This window comes from Acanthochromis polyacanthus, chromosome 1, assembly GCF_021347895.1.
Source record: "Acanthochromis polyacanthus isolate Apoly-LR-REF ecotype Palm Island chromosome 1, KAUST_Apoly_ChrSc, whole genome shotgun sequence".
Lineage (NCBI taxonomy): Eukaryota > Metazoa > Chordata > Actinopteri > Pomacentridae > Acanthochromis > Acanthochromis polyacanthus.
The window spans coordinates 32,462,928-32,481,555 of record NC_067113.1 but is presented as its reverse complement, the minus strand read 5'-3'; the positions used below and the strand labels follow the sequence as shown (position 1 = coordinate 32,481,555).

The window sequence follows — 18,628 nt, the reverse complement described above, 5'->3', positions numbered from 1 at the left end:
ATTGGCAATAACCCGGTTGAGTACGGCCATGTAAACACACGCAAAAACCCGAATAAGACCCCTGGGTTACTCCTTTTCTAACCCGAATATCTCGTCATATAAACGCGCATCAGGATATCCCAGGCGTTGGTTTCAACGCCGAGAAAATGAAGCCCGGATTTTGCTACTTCCTGGTCGCCGTTTTGGATTTTTTGGAGCCAGTGACGTAAAAAGTGTCATCAAACAGGCTGGACTGGAGAGCAACTAGGGGCAGGATTGGCTGAGGACTCTCTTATCCCGCTCATGTTTTACCGCAGAGGCTTCTGTTTCTGTCCATCAAGTATAGCCACGCCCCCTGGCTTCACCAACTTTAACAATTTATTAATATTTCTTCTTCACGTTCTCTCCTTCTATTAATTAAAACTGTGAGGCCCAATAGTGTGAGGTACTGCTGCTGGGTCAACACGAGCACCAAAGCGTGAACAAAGGCGACTGCTATCGGCCCCAGACAGTTCATTTTCCACCACGTTGCCGATGCTGCTGCTGTTGTTTTTGTCTTCGGGTACAGGAAGAAGAAACGGAAATGACGTAATTTGCGTCATGACGTTGTCTGTGCGTCCCGGTTTGGATGGGAATATCCCAGTTGATTACGCTCCATGTAAACAGGAGTAACTCTGTCTGTTCCTTGTCTATCCATGTAAACGGGTTATTCCAAATGTGTCAGAAACCGGAATATTTTCCTTAACCCGAATATTGACTGCATATAAACGTACTCACTGTGTACTGCAACTACTTAAAGATTAGACTGTAGAATTTAGAACTTTTCTGTTTGGACTTCTCCAAAGTCCAGCTGCTACTACTTTAATGACAAAGAAAACACCAAAAATCTGTTTCATCCAAAGAGAATTCTCACATGCATAAGTTTCCCCTATAGGCTCTATAAAATGTTTCAGCATCTTTTGGTATTATTATTGTTGAGTCTCAGTGTTATTTTCACCTTTTCCAGCAAAAACAGCTCTAAAAACCCCACTCTACACTCCCTGTCTGACACCAAACAGCAGACTGCTAATGTCAGCGGTCGGCTAGTGAGGAAAGCATTCAGCAAACCGACAGATATTTCTATTTGGAGGCAAAACAGGGACTTTGGAATGAGAAAATTGACCCTAAATGAATGCAGATCTGCTCCATATCTGCTCTTTGTCATTAAAGGTGATAAGGTGTCAGAGCTGCAGAAGCGCTGGACGTTAATTATTAACTGGGAGAAGAGAAATCCACGTCACTGAACTAAACTCTTTCACAATAACAACACACACAAATGCCAAACGTCTAGCTTAATTAAAACATCTCTCAGCTCCATTTATGACCTTCAGTCCACTTTATTATCCCCAAGACATCATCTAAATGACTGCATTTTAACCAAAATAAGCATTGACAGAGTTGTGTTTGTATTTTCTGCAGTACTCGGTTAACTGCTGCGCTTCAAAACTGCTTTTTCTCCTGCATTTAACAGTTTTTCATGGAGTCCATTGCGACGTCTGTTTGCCCTTTTCATCGTGAGCCTTAAGTGACAAATGAATTAACTCCAGAAGGACGTTTCATTAACCGACTCGTCCATCTTTGAATCATCCCGTCGACTAAAGGCCAACAAGGTGGAGGTCTCTGCATTCATTATGAGCTTAAACACACTTATTTATATTACATGTTCAGACTATTGATTATTTGCTATCTTGGGCTGTGAATATTGACTTTTTTTAAAATGTCTGTTGATGCGTAAAAAACTGTTACTGGAATTAAAATCAATAAAAACAATCTCTCTCTCTGATTAAGGTCTAATTAAACGACAAAGCAGTAACCAAACAGGATTTTAATAATGGATGATTCAGAAAGATCACAGAACCAACACTTTGACGATTAAATGCCAAAATGTTATTTAGATATGTGGATAAATAAGTAAATAAATAAATAAGATTAAAAAATAGATAAATAATCATTAAAACTGCCTCTGAAAAAGCTAAAAAAAAAAAAACTAGGCAGCAAATCTGCAATCTAAAAAAATCCTAATATAAAAAATCAGAACCAATTTTATCTAAAATGTCATATATCTTAAATGTGAAAAAAAATAATAAAATTGTAGCCTAAAAAGCTTAATCTATTGCATTCTGAAAATTCCTGTGTAAATTAATATAAAAAATCTCATTACACCTGTAGAAATTCAAGATAAAAGCGCTTTATGAATTATCTCAATAAAGATAATAAGATAAGATGTCCAATTAAAGTCTAATTTAATGACATGGTCAAATAAATAAATAAATATTTAAAAATACATTAATAATAATTAAATCTGCCTCTGAAAAATCCTAAAAAAATCTGCAATCTATAAAAAAAATCATAACAATAATTTTATCTAAAAATGTATATAGTCAATATGAAAAATGAAAAATAAATAAATACATTTGTAGTCAATTTTTTTGTCTATTCTGATCTAGCAATTCCTATCTAAATAAGCATAAACTTTAAAGTAGTAAAAAATTGAAAATATCATTAAAATGGCATAAATTCAATTCATGTTTTATGGATTATTTTTCTTCTTGGAATTAAAATCAGTAAAGACAATCTCTGATTTATGTCTGATTAAGATCTAATTTAATGGCAGAAGCAGAATTTTAATTGTGGAGGAATCTGAAAAATCACAGCATAAAAAAATTAACACTCTCGAGAATTAAATGCAAAAATATATATTCATATACACGGTGAAAAAAGTACATAATTAATTAATTGATTAAACAGCAATAGAAATAAAAAGTTCTCAAAAAATAATACAAGACAGAAAATCCACAAATGAAAAAATCTAATCTAATTTATTTTAAAAATTATGTCTAAAAAAATATATAGCCTAATAAATAAAATATATTCTAAAAATTCATACCTAATAAATAAATAAATAAATAAAGGTTCTCCCTAAACCAGTATAAACATCAGGTCCCTGCAAAATCCTCTGTGAACATTAATTTGTTTTAAAAATACTATTAAATTAAAAGAAATTTAAGACAAAGTTGCTGTTTTATTTGTCTTTCGGGTCAACTTTGAGGATCAAATAAAAGACCAACCTGAAAACCTTAAAAACAAACACAAAAATATCTCCTTTTTCACCAGAAATGAAACCTAACCTTTAACTCCACTCATCACCACTTGGCAGCTTTTCAAGTCCAGCAGCTGCAGCAAAGTTTAGTTAATGATTAGCAGATTTAGGCCGTGCAGCTCGGTCACACGGCGCGTTTGTCCAACGTGTGTCTATTTGTGTGTCTGCGTCATCATTGTGAGGAGTTAAAATACCTCCAGGAGCACGTAGGTTTCAGTTGCTGCAGTTATAAATAAAGCTGTCGCTGCTTTGACCTGCTGGACTGGAAACATGGCACCGACGCTGGTGAGTTCACCGATTTCTCACATCACTGGGCAGTTTTTCAGTCTTTCAGTCTTATTTACATAATTAAATTGCTTCTATTCTTGTGTCCAATCTGCTCTGTGTAAACTGCAGCTCAGCCGAAAGTGTCGGAATTTTTGGCATGAGGTTGTTGGTCACAGTAAAGTCACTAATAGCGCTCCAGTTTGCTATTCAAGCTTAGAATTTTTTGCTTTTTACAGAATTTGCTGAATGCAAATGCTTTATTTTTGGATACATTTTAAATGAGACACGTAGAATAAAGTGATTTCAATGAAATATCCCAATTTTCAGTGTAGAACATCACATGTGAGTAGTTCAAAGACCGTAAGAAAATAAAACATCAAACAAATTCTTTTCATTTTTCCAATTTGTAGCTCTAGAAAAATGCAATCTGTTTAATTTTACTGGCCACTTAAACTTTGACTAATGCTTTTATCTTTTATTTTCTTTATTTCAGTTTGACAGTGAACCAAAGCCTGGTGATCTGATCGAGATCTTCCGTGGGACTTATAAACACTGGGCGATCTACATTGGAGGACATGAAGTGGTTCATCTGATTCCTCCAAGTAAGTTGATACTAAAGCATCCATCTTTTGAAGCCAAGCCACCATCACACCTTTATAATCCTAGTTTTCTGTCCATCTCCTCTCTGAAGCGAACCCAGCGGCCGACCTGGGGCCCATCGGTGACCTCCTGACGCTCTTCGACAGCAGCACGGCGACGGTGAGGCGTCAGAAGATCTCGGACGTGGTCGGTTCCAGCCGGTTCCAGATCAACAACCTGCTGGATGACACGCACCGTCCTCGTGAGCCCCACGTCATCGTGACAGCCGCCTGCAGGATGGTGGGTCGGGAGCTGCCCTACAACGCCGCCACCTACAACTGTGAGCACTTCGTCACGGAGCTGCGGTACGGCGAGGCCGAGTCACGGCAGGTTAGTGGGACAAAAATGTTCCTGTACAATGAAACTAAAAACAAAAAGTATGTTCTACTTGGAAAGTCAGACTGTGATGTAAAAACAAGGGAACTAGTTTTAAAGAACCGCAAAATCTGTGTGAGGAGGATGGCGGCAAAAGTCAGCAACAGGAAACATGGGTTTATGTTTACTATAGGACCACGACTTTTAAGCTAAAGTTACATGTTACACTGTAACAAAAGAAAGCTTTTATCACAGTTTTAACAAAATTCTTTTGAACAATTTCCTGTTACTGTACAGATTTTCCCTGTTTCATTTAATAATAGATAATAACTGTAAAAAAAAATCACATAAAAATAAGAATTAATTTGCATGTTGACCAAAAAATACTGGCCAAAACTGTTAATAAATAAAATGTAAATGTTTTTACACATGGTAATTTGTTCATTTTTAGTGTTTAAGCCTAAAACTTAATTAGCAAAAAATGTCATTATTTGTACAGATTATTAGCTGTTATTTGAAAGAAAATGTGTATATTGACAACAACAACAACAACAACAACAACAACAACAACAACAATAATAATAAATCAGCATTCTTAAAAATAGAAATTTGTTCTTTTGTAATGTGTGGCCAAAAAAATACACCTTTAGTCCATTTAAATCAGCAGCAAATGTAATTATTTGACAGATATTTTCCATTATTTGACAGAAAAATTATATACATTAGGAACTGAAAAATTAAAATCAATTTTGTTGTTGTTTTACAGATTCATTCTGTTTTGTTAATTTTCAGATAATATTTAAAATCACTGAAAAAAGTATTAGTTTATATTTATTCTTTAAAAAATAAAAAAATAGACACAAATTATCAGAAAGTAGTGTTTTCTTACAATGTGTGACCAAACAGTGGCACTGTTTTACTGTATTTAAATCAGCAAAAAAAGACTATTTTACAAAAAAATTGCCTTGTTTTATGAAATTTTCTGTTACATTGTATCAACAAATGGAATTTGAAAAATTGCAAATAATCTCAGTAATATCTATTACTAAAAATATGCTATTGTTTTGTCAAATATTCAATATAAATAGTGCTAGTTCTGTACGTTTAGTGTATTTATTTGTGAACACCAAAGTAGTGCAATGTATGTCAATAGATCAACATAATAAAATACGCATTTTAAAGATATTTTGCCATCATTTTGTCCCTAAACGAACCTTGGAGAGACAAAAGTCATGTTTCATTGCTGTTTGAGTGAGAAATCCCTTTATCAAAGTGCTGCACAGCCTGCTGTGTGTCTGCACCTGCATTCTGGATGAGTTGGTAATATAAGCACCTCATTCACTGCAACAATACACAGATCAAACACAATCTATTATGACTGATAAGAAGCAGATGTGGCCCTGAATAAATTGCGATTGTGCGCGTTTCAAACAACAGACAGTGATTAACAAGCTGATTTGCAAGTTTCAAAAAAGGCTCGTTTAATCAGCCCACTTGGTGCATCTGTCACCTTCACTGAGCGGCGACTGCACAGAACTATCCAGACGACAGAATCAGCCTTCTAACAGGACCAATCAGAGGACGGCTGCAGCGGGATCTACAGACAGCATTTAAATGGATGGAAATGTATACTTCACATTAGATTTTGTTTATACTGCAACTGCTTATAAACATTTTTACCATCTGTCTGTTACAGGATGATACTCCCAGTAGATTTCCAGCATCTAGCATGGCTGGATATCAGCCAATAAAGCAGCAGGCCTCTCAATAGCAATGAAATATATTAAATCAGAAAGTGTGGCTTTCTTGTCATTCACAAAGTTTTATCAACAACTGGCTGTCTTTACACCAAATATTAAACCCACTGACAGGTGAAGTGAATAACAGTAATTATCTCGTTACAGTGGCGCCTGTCAGTTGATGGGATGAGTAGTAAGCAGTCAGTTCCTGTGTTGGAAGAAGAAAAAAATAGGCAGCATAAGAACTTCTGAGATTTTGACAAGTTGATGTGTCAATGACTGGGTCAGAGCATCTGTTTGGTGGTGGCAGCATCATGATGTGAAGCATGGTGGTGGCAGCATCATGATTTAAAACGTGGTGGCAGCATCATGACGTGAAGCATGGTGGTGGCGGCATCATGACATGAAGCGTGGTGGTGGCAGCATCATGATTTAAAACGTGGTGGTGGCAGCATCATGATGTGAAGCATGGTGGTGGCGGCATCATGACATGAAGCGTGGTGGTGGCAGCATCATGATTTAAAACGTGGTGGTGGCAGCATCATGATTTAAAACATGGTGGTGGCAGCATCATGATTTAAAACGTGGTGGCAGCATCATGACATGAAGCATGGTGGTGGCAGCATCAAGATGTGAAGCACGGTGGAGGCGGCATCATGACGTGAAGCACGGTAGTGGCGGCATCATGATGTGAAGCACGGTGGTGGCGGCATCATGACGTGAAGCACGGTGGTGGCGGCATCATGACGTGAAGCACGGTGGTGGCGGCATCATGACGTGAAGCACGGTGGTGGCGGCATCATGACGTGAAGCACGGTGGTGGCGGCATCATGACGTGAAGCACGGTGGAGGCGGCATCATGACATGAAGGATGGTGGTGGCGGCATCATGATTTGAACCACGGTGGAGGCAGCATCATGATGGGAAGCACGGTGGAGGCAGCATCATGATGGGAAGCACGGTGGTGGCAGCATCATGATGGGAAGCACGGTAGTGGCAGCATCATTATGGGCAGCATGGTGGTGGGAGTATCATGATAGGAAGCATGGTGGTGGCAGCATCATGATGTGGGCAACAGGTCCTGGAAGGCTTGTAAAGGTAGAGTGTAAATTAATGCAGCAAGGTTGAGAGAAATCAAAGAGGAAAACCACTTGGGGAAAATTTTGTTTTCCAGCAAGGGAATGAATGATGGAAAGATGGAAAAGCAGGAACAACGGGCCAAGTGAGAATCTGAGAGACAAACTATGATCTATAGATGACTGGGTCAGAGCATCCACAAAACCATAGGTTTTATGGGCCCTTCCTGGTTAGTTAGTAGTTAGTAGGTGCCAAAAGTGGCCAAAACAAGGACTGGTGAACCAACAACATTCAGTGGAACATTATGGTCTGGCTGCACCACTCCATCTTTAAACCAATCACAGTAATCTTGGGTGAAGGATGTGGCTTTGGTGTTACTTCAAAATAGCGATAAGTGGAACTTTTGTGAGCAGGGAGACGAGAACAAGCACTGAAAATAGCTAGTCCACCGAAAATAAGTAGCATTGCGTCACTGCATGATCCATATCTGTTCCAAAACTGAAAGAAACACAGATTGGAAAACAGATCGATTAAAGTGGGACGACCATGAAGCAACAGAAGGCCATGTTATGATAGTCCTTCTTCGTCTTTTCCTCTTTCCTTCTCCCCATCTCTGTATCTGTCTTTCTCTTTTCCTGTCTCTCTGCTTCTTGCATCTCTCAGCTGCCTGCATTCTGCTGATTACTGCAGCTGACACTCATTACATTAATCAGTTCACTCACTCAAGTCCAGCTCATGCATTCATTTCCCACCAGACCATAAACTGCAGATCTTCTCTTGAACTCAGTTCTCCCACTGATCTTGTGTCCCTTTCTGACTGCCATAGCGCCCCCAGCTGGACTCTTTTCACCCCTCTTTGGATTCCCACTGGTCCCTGCATTACCTCCAGACTGAAACAGCCACATAGACCCAACGCTTTTCCCCGTATCCCCACCAGTCCCTGCTCTGTCTCCAACTGCTGTATTCTGTCTTATCTCCCATCATCTCTTGGTTTCCCCATGCCTAAATGTTAGCCCTTGAGTTTAGTTCCTTGGTTTGTGAGAACCCCATTTTGTTTGCCTGGTTTATTTTACTCCTCTTTAGTTTTTGTAGGTTACCTTTTGAGTGTAGCTGTGAATTTTGTAGTGTGACTAGTAACTAGTATTAGGTCTGGGTTAGTTTCCCCTTCAGTCCGGTTTTACGCTATCTGCATTTTTTTTTTTTTTTTTAATAAAGCCCTTTCCCAGTTTCTGTGTCTGGACCTGGGTTCAAGTAACAACAAATAAAGTAGAACTCAAGAAATGGCGTTAAACACTGTAAAATAACTCAATAAAACAAGCATCAGTGAATACAACCAAAATAATAAAAGCACAAAAATTGCCATATCAAACAAATAAAAAGAATCAGCAGAATCAAAGACAACGGAGGGTAAACCCTTAAAAACAAGGGTAATCATAATGAAAATGGTTAATAAGGCAAATTTAACTGTATAGCACAAGGCAATTCAAGGACAAAGAAATACATTCAGATAAAATATTTAAGGTAGACATACATTAAAATCATAGAAATAAAACAAAAGTAGACATTAAGATCGTAAAAGTGCATTAAAAGGGGGAAAAAAAACAGATTGAGCATCAAAGAGAAAGGCAATGTGGTTTGTATTCCTGATTTAAAAGAGCCGACAGCAGACCTCGGGTGTTCAGGAGGTTTGTTCCACAGGTGAGGAGCATCATAGCTGAATGCTGCTTCATTAGTTTTGCTTCTGGTTCTGGGAACACACAGTAAACCTGTCCCTGATGACCTGAGGGCTCTGAATGCTTCATATGGAGCTAAGAAGTCCAGGATGGACCATTCAGTGCTTTGAAGACCAGGAGTAACATCTTGAACTCTATCCTTTGACTAACAGGAAGTCAGTGTAGTGATGTAATGTGGTCCAGTTTCCTGGTTTTAGTTGCTTGACTGATTGCTTGTTAAAACCTGTAAAGGCACCATTACAATAATCTACTGAAAATAAATACATGAACAAGTTTCTCTGTGTCTTCTCTAGACAGGAAACTCTTGATTCTACAATGTTCTTCAGGTGCTAATAAGCAGATTTTGTAACCGCTTTCAAGTGGTTGTTGAAAGTCAAGGTCTGAGTCAATAATGATAAGGTGGGCACTGATCTCTGACCTTTCAGTTTTGGGGCTAAATACAATCACTAGAGTACAGGAGCATAAAACAGACAGTTAAAATAGACGCCAGTCTCAGGCTTATACCGGCAGCCTACCTCCGGTGAGTCAGATTATCCCAAACCTCAATGATGCAAGTGGAAAGTGATGGCTGGTCTGACCTACTGCAACACAAACTGTTCAGAAATTTTGATGCTGCTTTGATTAAAAGAAGTCAGAACATCACAGTTTGCTGTTTATTCGGCTGCGTCCCTGTAAACCAGCCAGAGCGACCAAGCTGACCACCGTCCATCGTAAACGTGGACACAAGAGTGTTAGAATTAGACCATGGAGGAATGGAAGAAGGTGGCCTGGTCGGATGATTCACACTTTCTGTTGTTTACCAGAGGAGGAGATGGCAGCAGGATGGGAAGGAGGCGAGTTGTGGAGGCAGTGTGCAACATTCTGTTGTGGATACTGCTGTAATACCTACCTAAACCCTGCAGAGACTACATACGCCTCTTCATGAAAGCGGTGTTTCTTGGTGGCAGTTAACTCTTTCATTGTTCAGGAATAGTTTGAGGAACATGAAAAAGAGTCCAAAGTGTTGACTCCAAAATCTCAAGGTCTTGACTCGACTGAAAAATGGTTGAATGTGAGAGACAAAACCTGGCAACTTCCAGGATTTAACTGATCTGCTGCAAACATCTTGGTGCCCAATACCTTCAGATGTCTGTAGAGGAACCTACACCATATTAAGTGGGTTTTATTATTGTGGTTGATTCATGCGGATTTACAACAGTTTGAGATCAACTCAAGTGGTTTACTGATCCAAGAAAAAGAGCAAAGAGTGCAACTTTCCACACACAAGGAGACTTCAGAAGTCTCTGCGTTGATGTAAAAGTTCACTCTAAATGGTAAAATTTGTTGTAATGAAATGAAAATTTCACAAAGCAAACCGGGGACCACAACAGAGGGGTGAAGAATGAGAAGTTACTTTGGTGTTTGTGTAGGACGGAGCAGAAATAGAAAAAGATAGCAACATCCTTTGGGTGCTTTACAAGTGTTTTTACAGAATAATAGAGAAAATTCACTCTATATGTCTCAGATTTAACCAATCTGTGTAATGCACCAGTATCAAACTGTCAAATATAAACTACAGTGAAGGCCATGTGTGTTTTCAGTTTCAACTTGAGGCTTAATTGAATGATAAGATAATGACAAATTATCTTTTCATAAACACTCCTCTGACCTTCAGCTTGTTTTTTTTGTAGGTTCAGACAGCAGCTACAATTGGAGGTGTAGCTGTTGCAGGCGTTGCCCTCGCAGTCTTGGGCGCCGCTCTGTTTTCCAGCTTTAACAAAGACGACAATAAAAGAAGACATCATAAGTGACACCGATAAGACTGGGGGGGGGACAAGGTTTTGTCTCAGTTTGAGTCAGTTCACCTGGAAGCAATTACACCTTTAACTATATGAAAAATGATAAGTCCTTCATGTTTCCATCTGTCTAAAAAGCTAATTTTAAATGTTTTATTCTTCAGTTGCTTTCTTTTTGAGAGAGGGTTTATTTGCTGTGTAAGACAGTTCCTGATATAAATGGTTAAATCTAGAAGCTGTAAATATAGAAAAATGTATGTAAACTTTTAAAACTTGTAGTTTTACCTTGTTAATTTGTGAATAAGTAAATGCAAATACATCTGAGAAAATTTGTGATGTAGTTTATTTACTCTATACTGCAGAGGACTGCTGACATATTTGAATTTTTGAGCTACTTCACAATTTACCACTGTTCATATGTTGACCCCTGATATTGAAGAGGCATGTGGAGCAGAGTGGTAATGGTCTACGTGCAAAGAGAAAGCCACTGTTAAAAAAAAAAAAAAAAAGCTCATGTTATATCTGGTCTAGAGTTCACCGGAAGACATGTGGAGACTCTAAAGTCAACTGTAAGAAGGTTCTTTGGTTTGAGACCAAAATCTTCGGCCATCAGACTAGATGTTATGTTTGGAAGACACCAAACACTACACACCATCACAAACATACCATCCCCACTGTGAAGCATGGTGTGGCAGCATCATCATGTATAGCACGGTGGTGGCATCATCATCATGTATAGCACGGTGGTGGCATCATCATCATGTATAGCACGGTGGTGGCATCATCATCATGTATAGCACGGTGGTGGCAGCATCGTCATGTATAACACGGCGGTGGCAGCATCGTCACGCGTAGCACGGCGGTGGCAGCATCGTCACGCGTAGCACGGTGGTGGCAGCATCATGATGTGGGATGCTTCTTTACATAATTTCTTTTATAGCAAAATGAAATCAACCATGATTTAATTGGAAAGCAATAAAAGCAAAAAACTTCCAAGAGGGATGAACATTTTTTATAGATACTGTATAGAAATGTTTTTTCTATCTTTGGCAGTTTTCTCCAAAACTGTTTGCCAAAATTTTTTTTAAATAAATCTGACATATTCAAAATTCTAAGGCTACAGTTTGATTCTTTTAGAGACAAGTAAAGTCAACCTTTCATGGCATTACCACAGGTTTCCCAGTCATTAATTAACTCCATTAGTTGTTTTCCAGAAACTAAACTTCTTGAAATAGCTTAAAAAGTTTCACTACAAACTAAAATCCAATAATCTCAGCTTGTCTCACTTAAATGAAGCCAAAAGTACAATGTGAATGTTTCTTTGCAGTGAAGAGGCCTCGGGGGCTCAGTTCCAGCCCAGTAAAGCTGCTAGCAGGTGGGGGCAGCTGGGCCTGCCTGGTCCCCAGAATCAGCACATTGTTCCTGAGGTCACCGTCTGAGAGCTCCATGAAATCCAGGGTGGGCTGCAGAGGCTCGGGCCGTGGGACCGGCTCCAGAAATAATAAAACCTCGCACTGTCCTCGTTTTAGGGAGTTGCAGCGAGTGGCTTATCGTGGCTGATCATTGAGCTCAGAAATAATCACCATGCATAACAAATGCGCAGCAAAGTCACTCGGTGGCACTGATAGAGACACATCCTGACAACATACGGGATTACAGAGCAAATAGTGGCAGAGCTGAGCCTGAAACATTAACACTGATTGCATTTATGTTCACCTCTAACTTCATTAAAGCAGAGAAATGCAGCTTTAACCACCCACTTCTTCAGTTTTCATCACAACCTCCTGTGATATCAGCTGCATTTGGCCATTTGGCAAGAAGCCTTTACTCGGCCTGCTGCCAAACAGCATTTGTCCCACCATTATAGCCAGTAATGGCTGCATTATGACACCAAGAAGAGGTCGAGGCCCATTTTAAAGGAATACATTTTTAAGGCAATGAGACATAAAGTGCCAGATTGGCTCCAGTGGATCTTCATGTTCATTTTAACCTGTCGCTGGAATGCTTCACCTGTTTTTGGACTTTTGCTTTTCAGGGCTTGCCAGTATGTCTTCCATGTGTGGAAGGTTCTGATTTTGTGGTTCTTTCTTGTCTTTTGGTAATTTCTTTTCATTTTTTTTTCTGCCTTTTCCTACCTGTAATGTAAAATCTACTCACCTGATTCCTACTTGCTCAATTTTTGCACAAAACGTTCTTTGTCTTCCTTGAGTTGGTTTTTAATTTTACTTTTAAAAGAGTTGATGAGGATTGCGTAGGATGGAAGCCCATCAGCATGGCAAACATTCAACTCATACGACCAATCAAATGTTTCTCTTTCGTTGTTTTCGCCTTCGAACAGCATGAAACATGACCAGTACCTGCTGAGATGAAAGAATAATTACAACTGATTTAAAGCAGTTCTTGAAAACCTGTCCCCATTTTTCTCACACAGAAAGACAAAATTTTGAGTTTGTGAAGCATGGTGGTGGCAGCATCATGATGAAGCATGGTGGTGGCAGCATCATGATGAAGCATGGTGGTGGCAGCATCATGATGAAGCATGGTGGTGGCAGCATCATGATGTGAAGCATGGTGGTGGCAGCATCATGACGTGAAGCACGGTGGTGGCAACATCATGACGAAGCACGGTGGTGGCAGCATCATGACGAAGCACGGTGGTGGCAACATCATGATGAAGCATGGTGGTGGCAGCATCATGACGTGAAGCATGGTGGTGGCAGCATCATGACGTGAAGCATGGTGGTGGCAGCATCATGACGTGAAGCACGGTGGTGGCAACATCATGACGAAGCACGGTGGTGGCAGCATCATGACGTGATGCATGGTGGTGGCAGCATCATGATGAAGCATGGTGGTGGCAGCATCATGACGTGAAGCACGGTGGTGGCAGCATCATGACGTGAAGCACGGTGGTGGCAGCATCATGACGTGAAGCACGGTGGTGGCAGCATCATGACGTGATGCACGGTGGTGGCAGCATCATGACGTGATGCACGGTGGTGGCAGCATCATGACGTGAAGCACGGTGGTGGCAGCATCATGATTTTGAGATGCTTCTTGGCAGCACTAATCTCTGTTTATTACAGCCAGGCAGTCTATACTGCCAAATTCTGAGAACACTGTGCAGGTTATTCTTTTATTTTTATATCATCATCAACAGCATGAATTAGTTTGTTTCAAGGTTACCCCGTCTGTAAATATTCTTTGTAAATATATTGATCTATCATTAAAGAAGAAAACATACTTTAAAAAGCAAATGTAAAAGTTTGAGTTGTATACACTAGTAGGTTCCTAGTAAATTCTCATCTTTGCAGCTCTGCCAACTTGGCTGTGGCTATTTTCAGAAGTAGAACAAATAAGACACATTTAATAAGGCGAAAAAACAACACATATTCCCATAAGGGAGCACTGAAATCTAGGAGCATTGCAGTGCAGAGAGGATGACATCACGGACTAGCAGGCGGCAGAATTGTCACATCTGATAGCAACATGTGGGTCGAAGTGGAAAGAGAAATCTGGAAAGTCTCCCAGTGAACATAAATCTGGGATAGCGTCCTAAAAAAGCTGCCAGGCAACACCGGAAATCACTTTTTCACGCCGTTTCCAGCGTAAAACCACATGTGTGTACCTGTGATTCTGGCTGTGAAAGACTTTGACTTATAAGAAACTAATGCGCTCTCTCAATTAGAAAGCGTTACAGTTTCTCACTCAGAGGTTGACAGGTCGTCCCTGGTTAAGAGGAAGATAAATGATTTCAGAGGTGCTTTACCATGGAGCTTAATGGACTATAGAAAAGTTACAAAACGGGGCTTATTGTGAGTTTCCATTGTGAGTAGGTCTTGGAGGCAGCACCGAGCCAACATCAGTAACTGCAGCCAGTAAAAAGCGCAGATAAAAGCCGTGTGACAGGTCGCCGCCGAGGCCAAAAAACCAACTACCTTTGGTGTCCGTGTCACTCCAGGATATATGGTTTCCCTCTGCGTGGTCCATCGCCGTTAACCCCTTGAAAAACTTCTTCTCCCACCCGATACAAAGATGTCATTGAGCTCCGTCTCTGCACCTGCTCGAGTCGTGGAGGCTCTTCCTGTGTGTCCGACGGAGGCGACAACAACGAGCCCAACAAACGTCGTTTAAAGACGCTGCTGCCGTGCCAGATAAGTCAACAAATGAGGGCTGTTTTGTGAGGGGAAAGTGGGGAAAAGCGCTGGTGGGAGGTAGGCTAAGGAGGTGGAACTAGGACCACATAAAGAAGAGAGCCAGGAGGACGTGGTTTTGCAGGATTGGACCACCCTAAATGTACGGTTTTCTGGGCGCCCATGCCCCACTCAGGTGGTTCAAACACCTCCGCCGCCCCCCTGAAATCTGGGCTCACAATGAGGAAACTGTTTCAGCGAGGCCTCCGAGGTCGCTGACAGAGTGAGATTAGAATAACAATGGCCCGGGTTAATGATGTTTGTGCCGTTAAAGACACAAAGTCATTGCTAAAAAAGCCATTAGGGCCTCTGAGTCAAAGGGGGTGAGTTTACTTGCAGTGAATTTTAAACAGAACAGCGATCAACAAACAGAAATCCTCAATGTTGCTTTTGTTTTGTTCTGTTTATTCGCAGCTACTTTCTAGCATCGTGTGATTGTGGCTTGTTTTGTGCATTAGCCGCAGTTTCCTTTCAGGCTTTTCACCTGACTGCTCCACTCAGTTCCACTCATCGTGTCGAGGCAGCAAAGCTGAGCAGAGTAGTTGGCAGAAAAACGAAAAAAAAAAGCAGAAGGAGTGGGAGAGAAAGAAGGGAAAGAAGGCAAAAAAGCAAAAAGAAGGCTTTGAAGAAGACTGAGCTCGTGAAAGCTGTATTTTAAAGTTGGATGGCACATCAGAGGCACGAGCGGCTACAGTTCTGCCTTTTTAAGGGGCTATATGTGCTGCTGCATCCAAAAAGAGCATTCTCTTTAAAGCCGAGCAGAGTGAGACCAAACGTTCACCAGCGAGCTCCGAGGCTTAATTATCCCTTAGATCACAAGCACAGAGCTGGTCTCAGAGCCTCGACAGAAGATGACTGTATCTGAAAATAATCAAACGTGACGTGATTTCGGCTGTTATTTACATTCACATTATAGGCTGACACCATCATTTAGAGCGACACAGTGCGGCAGCGCACTAGCTTTCATTTCCTTCGCTTCTTTTGTCCTTGAAGCTTCTGTTTAATGTTGAAGAAATGAACACTGAGCTAAAAGAAGAGCCCAGAGAACCCTCATCATGGACTGCAGTTGTCCTCAGAATCTTAAACATGTTGGTTCAACTCTTCTTTCAACTCCAACATAACAGACATCCAATATGTGACTCAAACTCTAGCTCTTGGACAACGTGTACAATGTTTTTGGATTGTCAATCAATGTTTTTAACTCCTTTATCACCTTGTTATGGATAATCAGGTCAATACACTTGAACTGATTTTATATATTCTAGTTTGTTTTATTCATACCGAACCCTTAAGGCAACTTTTCCTATTTATTTATTTATTTATTTATTTATTTTGTAGGCTAACCACAGATTTCAACACTCCTGAGAACATCCAATTTAAACCACTTTTCATGTCCACACCTACTCTGAATGTTGGTACTGTGCTGTTTTGGTGTTTTCAAATGTTTCTGGTTAAAGTCTGATGTCTCCATTTTGCTAATATTAGATCAAAAGGCTTTTATTGGTTCAAAATAATGAGTCAGAATAAGAGTTTGGTTATTTCTTGGGTCAATTAACCCTTATTCTCTTGACTAAACCCCCCACAGAGACCACAGGTATGCACTTTTTGTCAGGGCTCACCTGATTTATTCAGTCAGTCCAGTTTTTTATGACTTTTTCCAAATCTTTTGTTCCTGGTGACGTCATGTTCTCCGTTTCTGTTTCAGTTCATACTTTTCATGCCAGTCAAAAGCATCCAATCCCACCTGTGCAGTTTTAATAGGCTGAACTATTTATTGATCTCATGTTTGCTGTGGGGCCTCATGTAAAATATCACACACTATCACAGAAGATAGGATCACTCTTTCAGTCATTCTGAGAGAGTTAGCTACACCTTGGGGTGGCCCTACCTGGAGCATTTGAACATCTCCATGGATTACAGGATCACACAAATACTTCAAGAACCTCTAATCTGTTTTTTTATGGATAAGATCTCAAAGCACAGCTGAGGTGAGGAGGGTGTCCGGTTTGGGAACCTTAAAGTTGTTTGCAGATGATGTGGTTCTGTTCAGTCGTGAACACCAAGACCAGGCAAGAACTTCAAGACCAGAAACCAGTGGATTGATCCCTCTGGGTTTGGATGAATTGCTGCCCCAGGTGAAGGAGTTTAAGTATCTCAAGATCTTGTTCCCAAGTGACAGGATAATGAACACATTAATTAATCTGGTCAAATCGGAAGGCCTGTCTTCCTGAGCCTGGTTCGGTCTGAGGTTTATTTTTTCTTTTGGTTCCTTTCCACTGTCGCCAAGTTCTTGCTCAAAGGGAATTCAAGGCGACCTCTTTAGATTGTTGGGTTCTCACTTCAAAATTGTTAAGATCTTTACCTTACTATGTCAAGTGCTATGAGGAAACATGTTTTGTGAGTTGGTGCTATTAATTAAAATCGAAGTTGAATTGAATTGTGGCAGCATTATCAGTAAAGTGGGCACTGTACCAGACTGTCATGACGAAGGCAAAGCTCTCGGTCTGTGTTCAACCTACAGTCCTGAGCTCTGGATAGTAACCTAAAGTATGAGATTGTGGACACTAGTAGCCAAAATGAGTTTTCTTTGTAGGGTGGCTGGGTTTAGTGTTAGAAATAGGATGAGTAGCTCAGACTAGTCATTGTTCTTTTGAGTCCAGAGGAAAACTACGTGGTTGGAGTATCTAAGAATGCCTTTTTTTTTTTTTTTTAAGTTTTCTGGACCCCTAGCTAGGAAGTTAGACCCAGATCTCACTTGAGAGATTTCATATCTCATCTGGCCTTTGAACAAGCTCCTGAAGGAACTGGAAAATGTTACTGGGAAGAGGAAAGTCTGGCCTGTTTAGCGGGCCAGCCATTGTGATCTAGCTCTGAAAAAGTAGAAGAATATGGATGAACATTATGGAATGTGCCAGACTTTTACTAGGATGTTTGTTTCTTCCTTGCCAGTAGTCTTTGCATGCTAAACGTGTTGTTAGGGCGAGAACTGAAACAAGTATGACGCCATTTAGATGACCAAACAATGGAGTCAAGAGACATTTTCAGCTGGCTTCAGACGTTCCGTTTACATTTTTAGAAATCAAATTCCAATTCAGAGCAACTTCAAAAACAGTGCAGCAGCGGAATAAACTTAAACTCCTTAGTGGGCTGCAATATAATCAACCAGCAGTGAGAAGCAGGAGGGTTGAACCAAACAATAGATGCACCAAATATTCTCCTTCAAATATTTACGTTTGAAGTCCCCGTGCTTCTAACATCTCGTTCTAAGTAAATAAGACGATTGCAGGGGTCGGTGCTGCAGAATCCAGACAACACAACTGACAAATAGCCGGGTAGAGAAACAAGAGCCGCGCGGTGAAAGCGGGTTTGTGATTAAATATATGCAAACGGAGACGGAGGAATGAGGATGCCTATTTCTGAAAATGATGGAGTGTGACATGTGCTCAGCCCTCGTCTGAACGCTCAGCGCCTCCCTCCCACACAGCGACTGAGCTGAGAGGAACTGAGGAAATGCCTGTGGCCGAGCCTCTTATTTTTCCATGGCAGCGTTATAAACATATAGTGCAATAATATCTCGTGTATGTACCCACTCAGCCCGCAGAACTGTGGCCGGCCTCTCAAAAGCAGCACTGTGTTATTACCGCCTGCTATGAATGCCTGCTGTGTATACATGTTGCTATCTGCTTCTCCCATATGTGTCCGTGCACGCTGCCCGGGAGGAATGCAACATGCACATAATAAGTGCAAATGTTTATTTCCAATGGCTTCCTGT

General features: G+C 40.6%; 1 protein-coding gene across 1 annotated transcript; it reads left to right on the top strand.

The window, feature by feature from the left end:
• The first annotated feature begins 3,255 nt into the window (after nt 1-3,255).
• LOC110959710 (phospholipase A and acyltransferase 4-like) lies at nt 3,256-11,225 on the top strand. The gene is made up of 4 exons (XM_022206673.2): nt 3,256-3,403; nt 3,879-3,987; nt 4,077-4,354; nt 10,559-11,225. Exons 1-4 carry the CDS (start codon nt 3,389-3,391, stop codon nt 10,676-10,678), a joined length of 522 nt encoding a protein of 173 aa, XP_022062365.1. The 5' UTR covers nt 3,256-3,388; the 3' UTR covers nt 10,679-11,225.
• The last annotated feature ends 7,403 nt before the right edge of the window (nt 11,226-18,628 follow it).

What these genes read in the sequence shown, in the direction of transcription:
- LOC110959710 (XM_022206673.2), top strand. An exon ending in GGTTCATCTGATTCCTCCAA is followed by an intron (nt 3,988 to 4,076) that starts GTAAGTTGATAC and finishes TCCTCTCTGAAG; the next exon opens with CGAACCCAGCGGCCGACCTG. An exon ending in GCGAGGCCGAGTCACGGCAG is followed by an intron (nt 4,355 to 10,558) that starts GTTAGTGGGACA and finishes TTTTTTTTGTAG; the next exon opens with GTTCAGACAGCAGCTACAAT.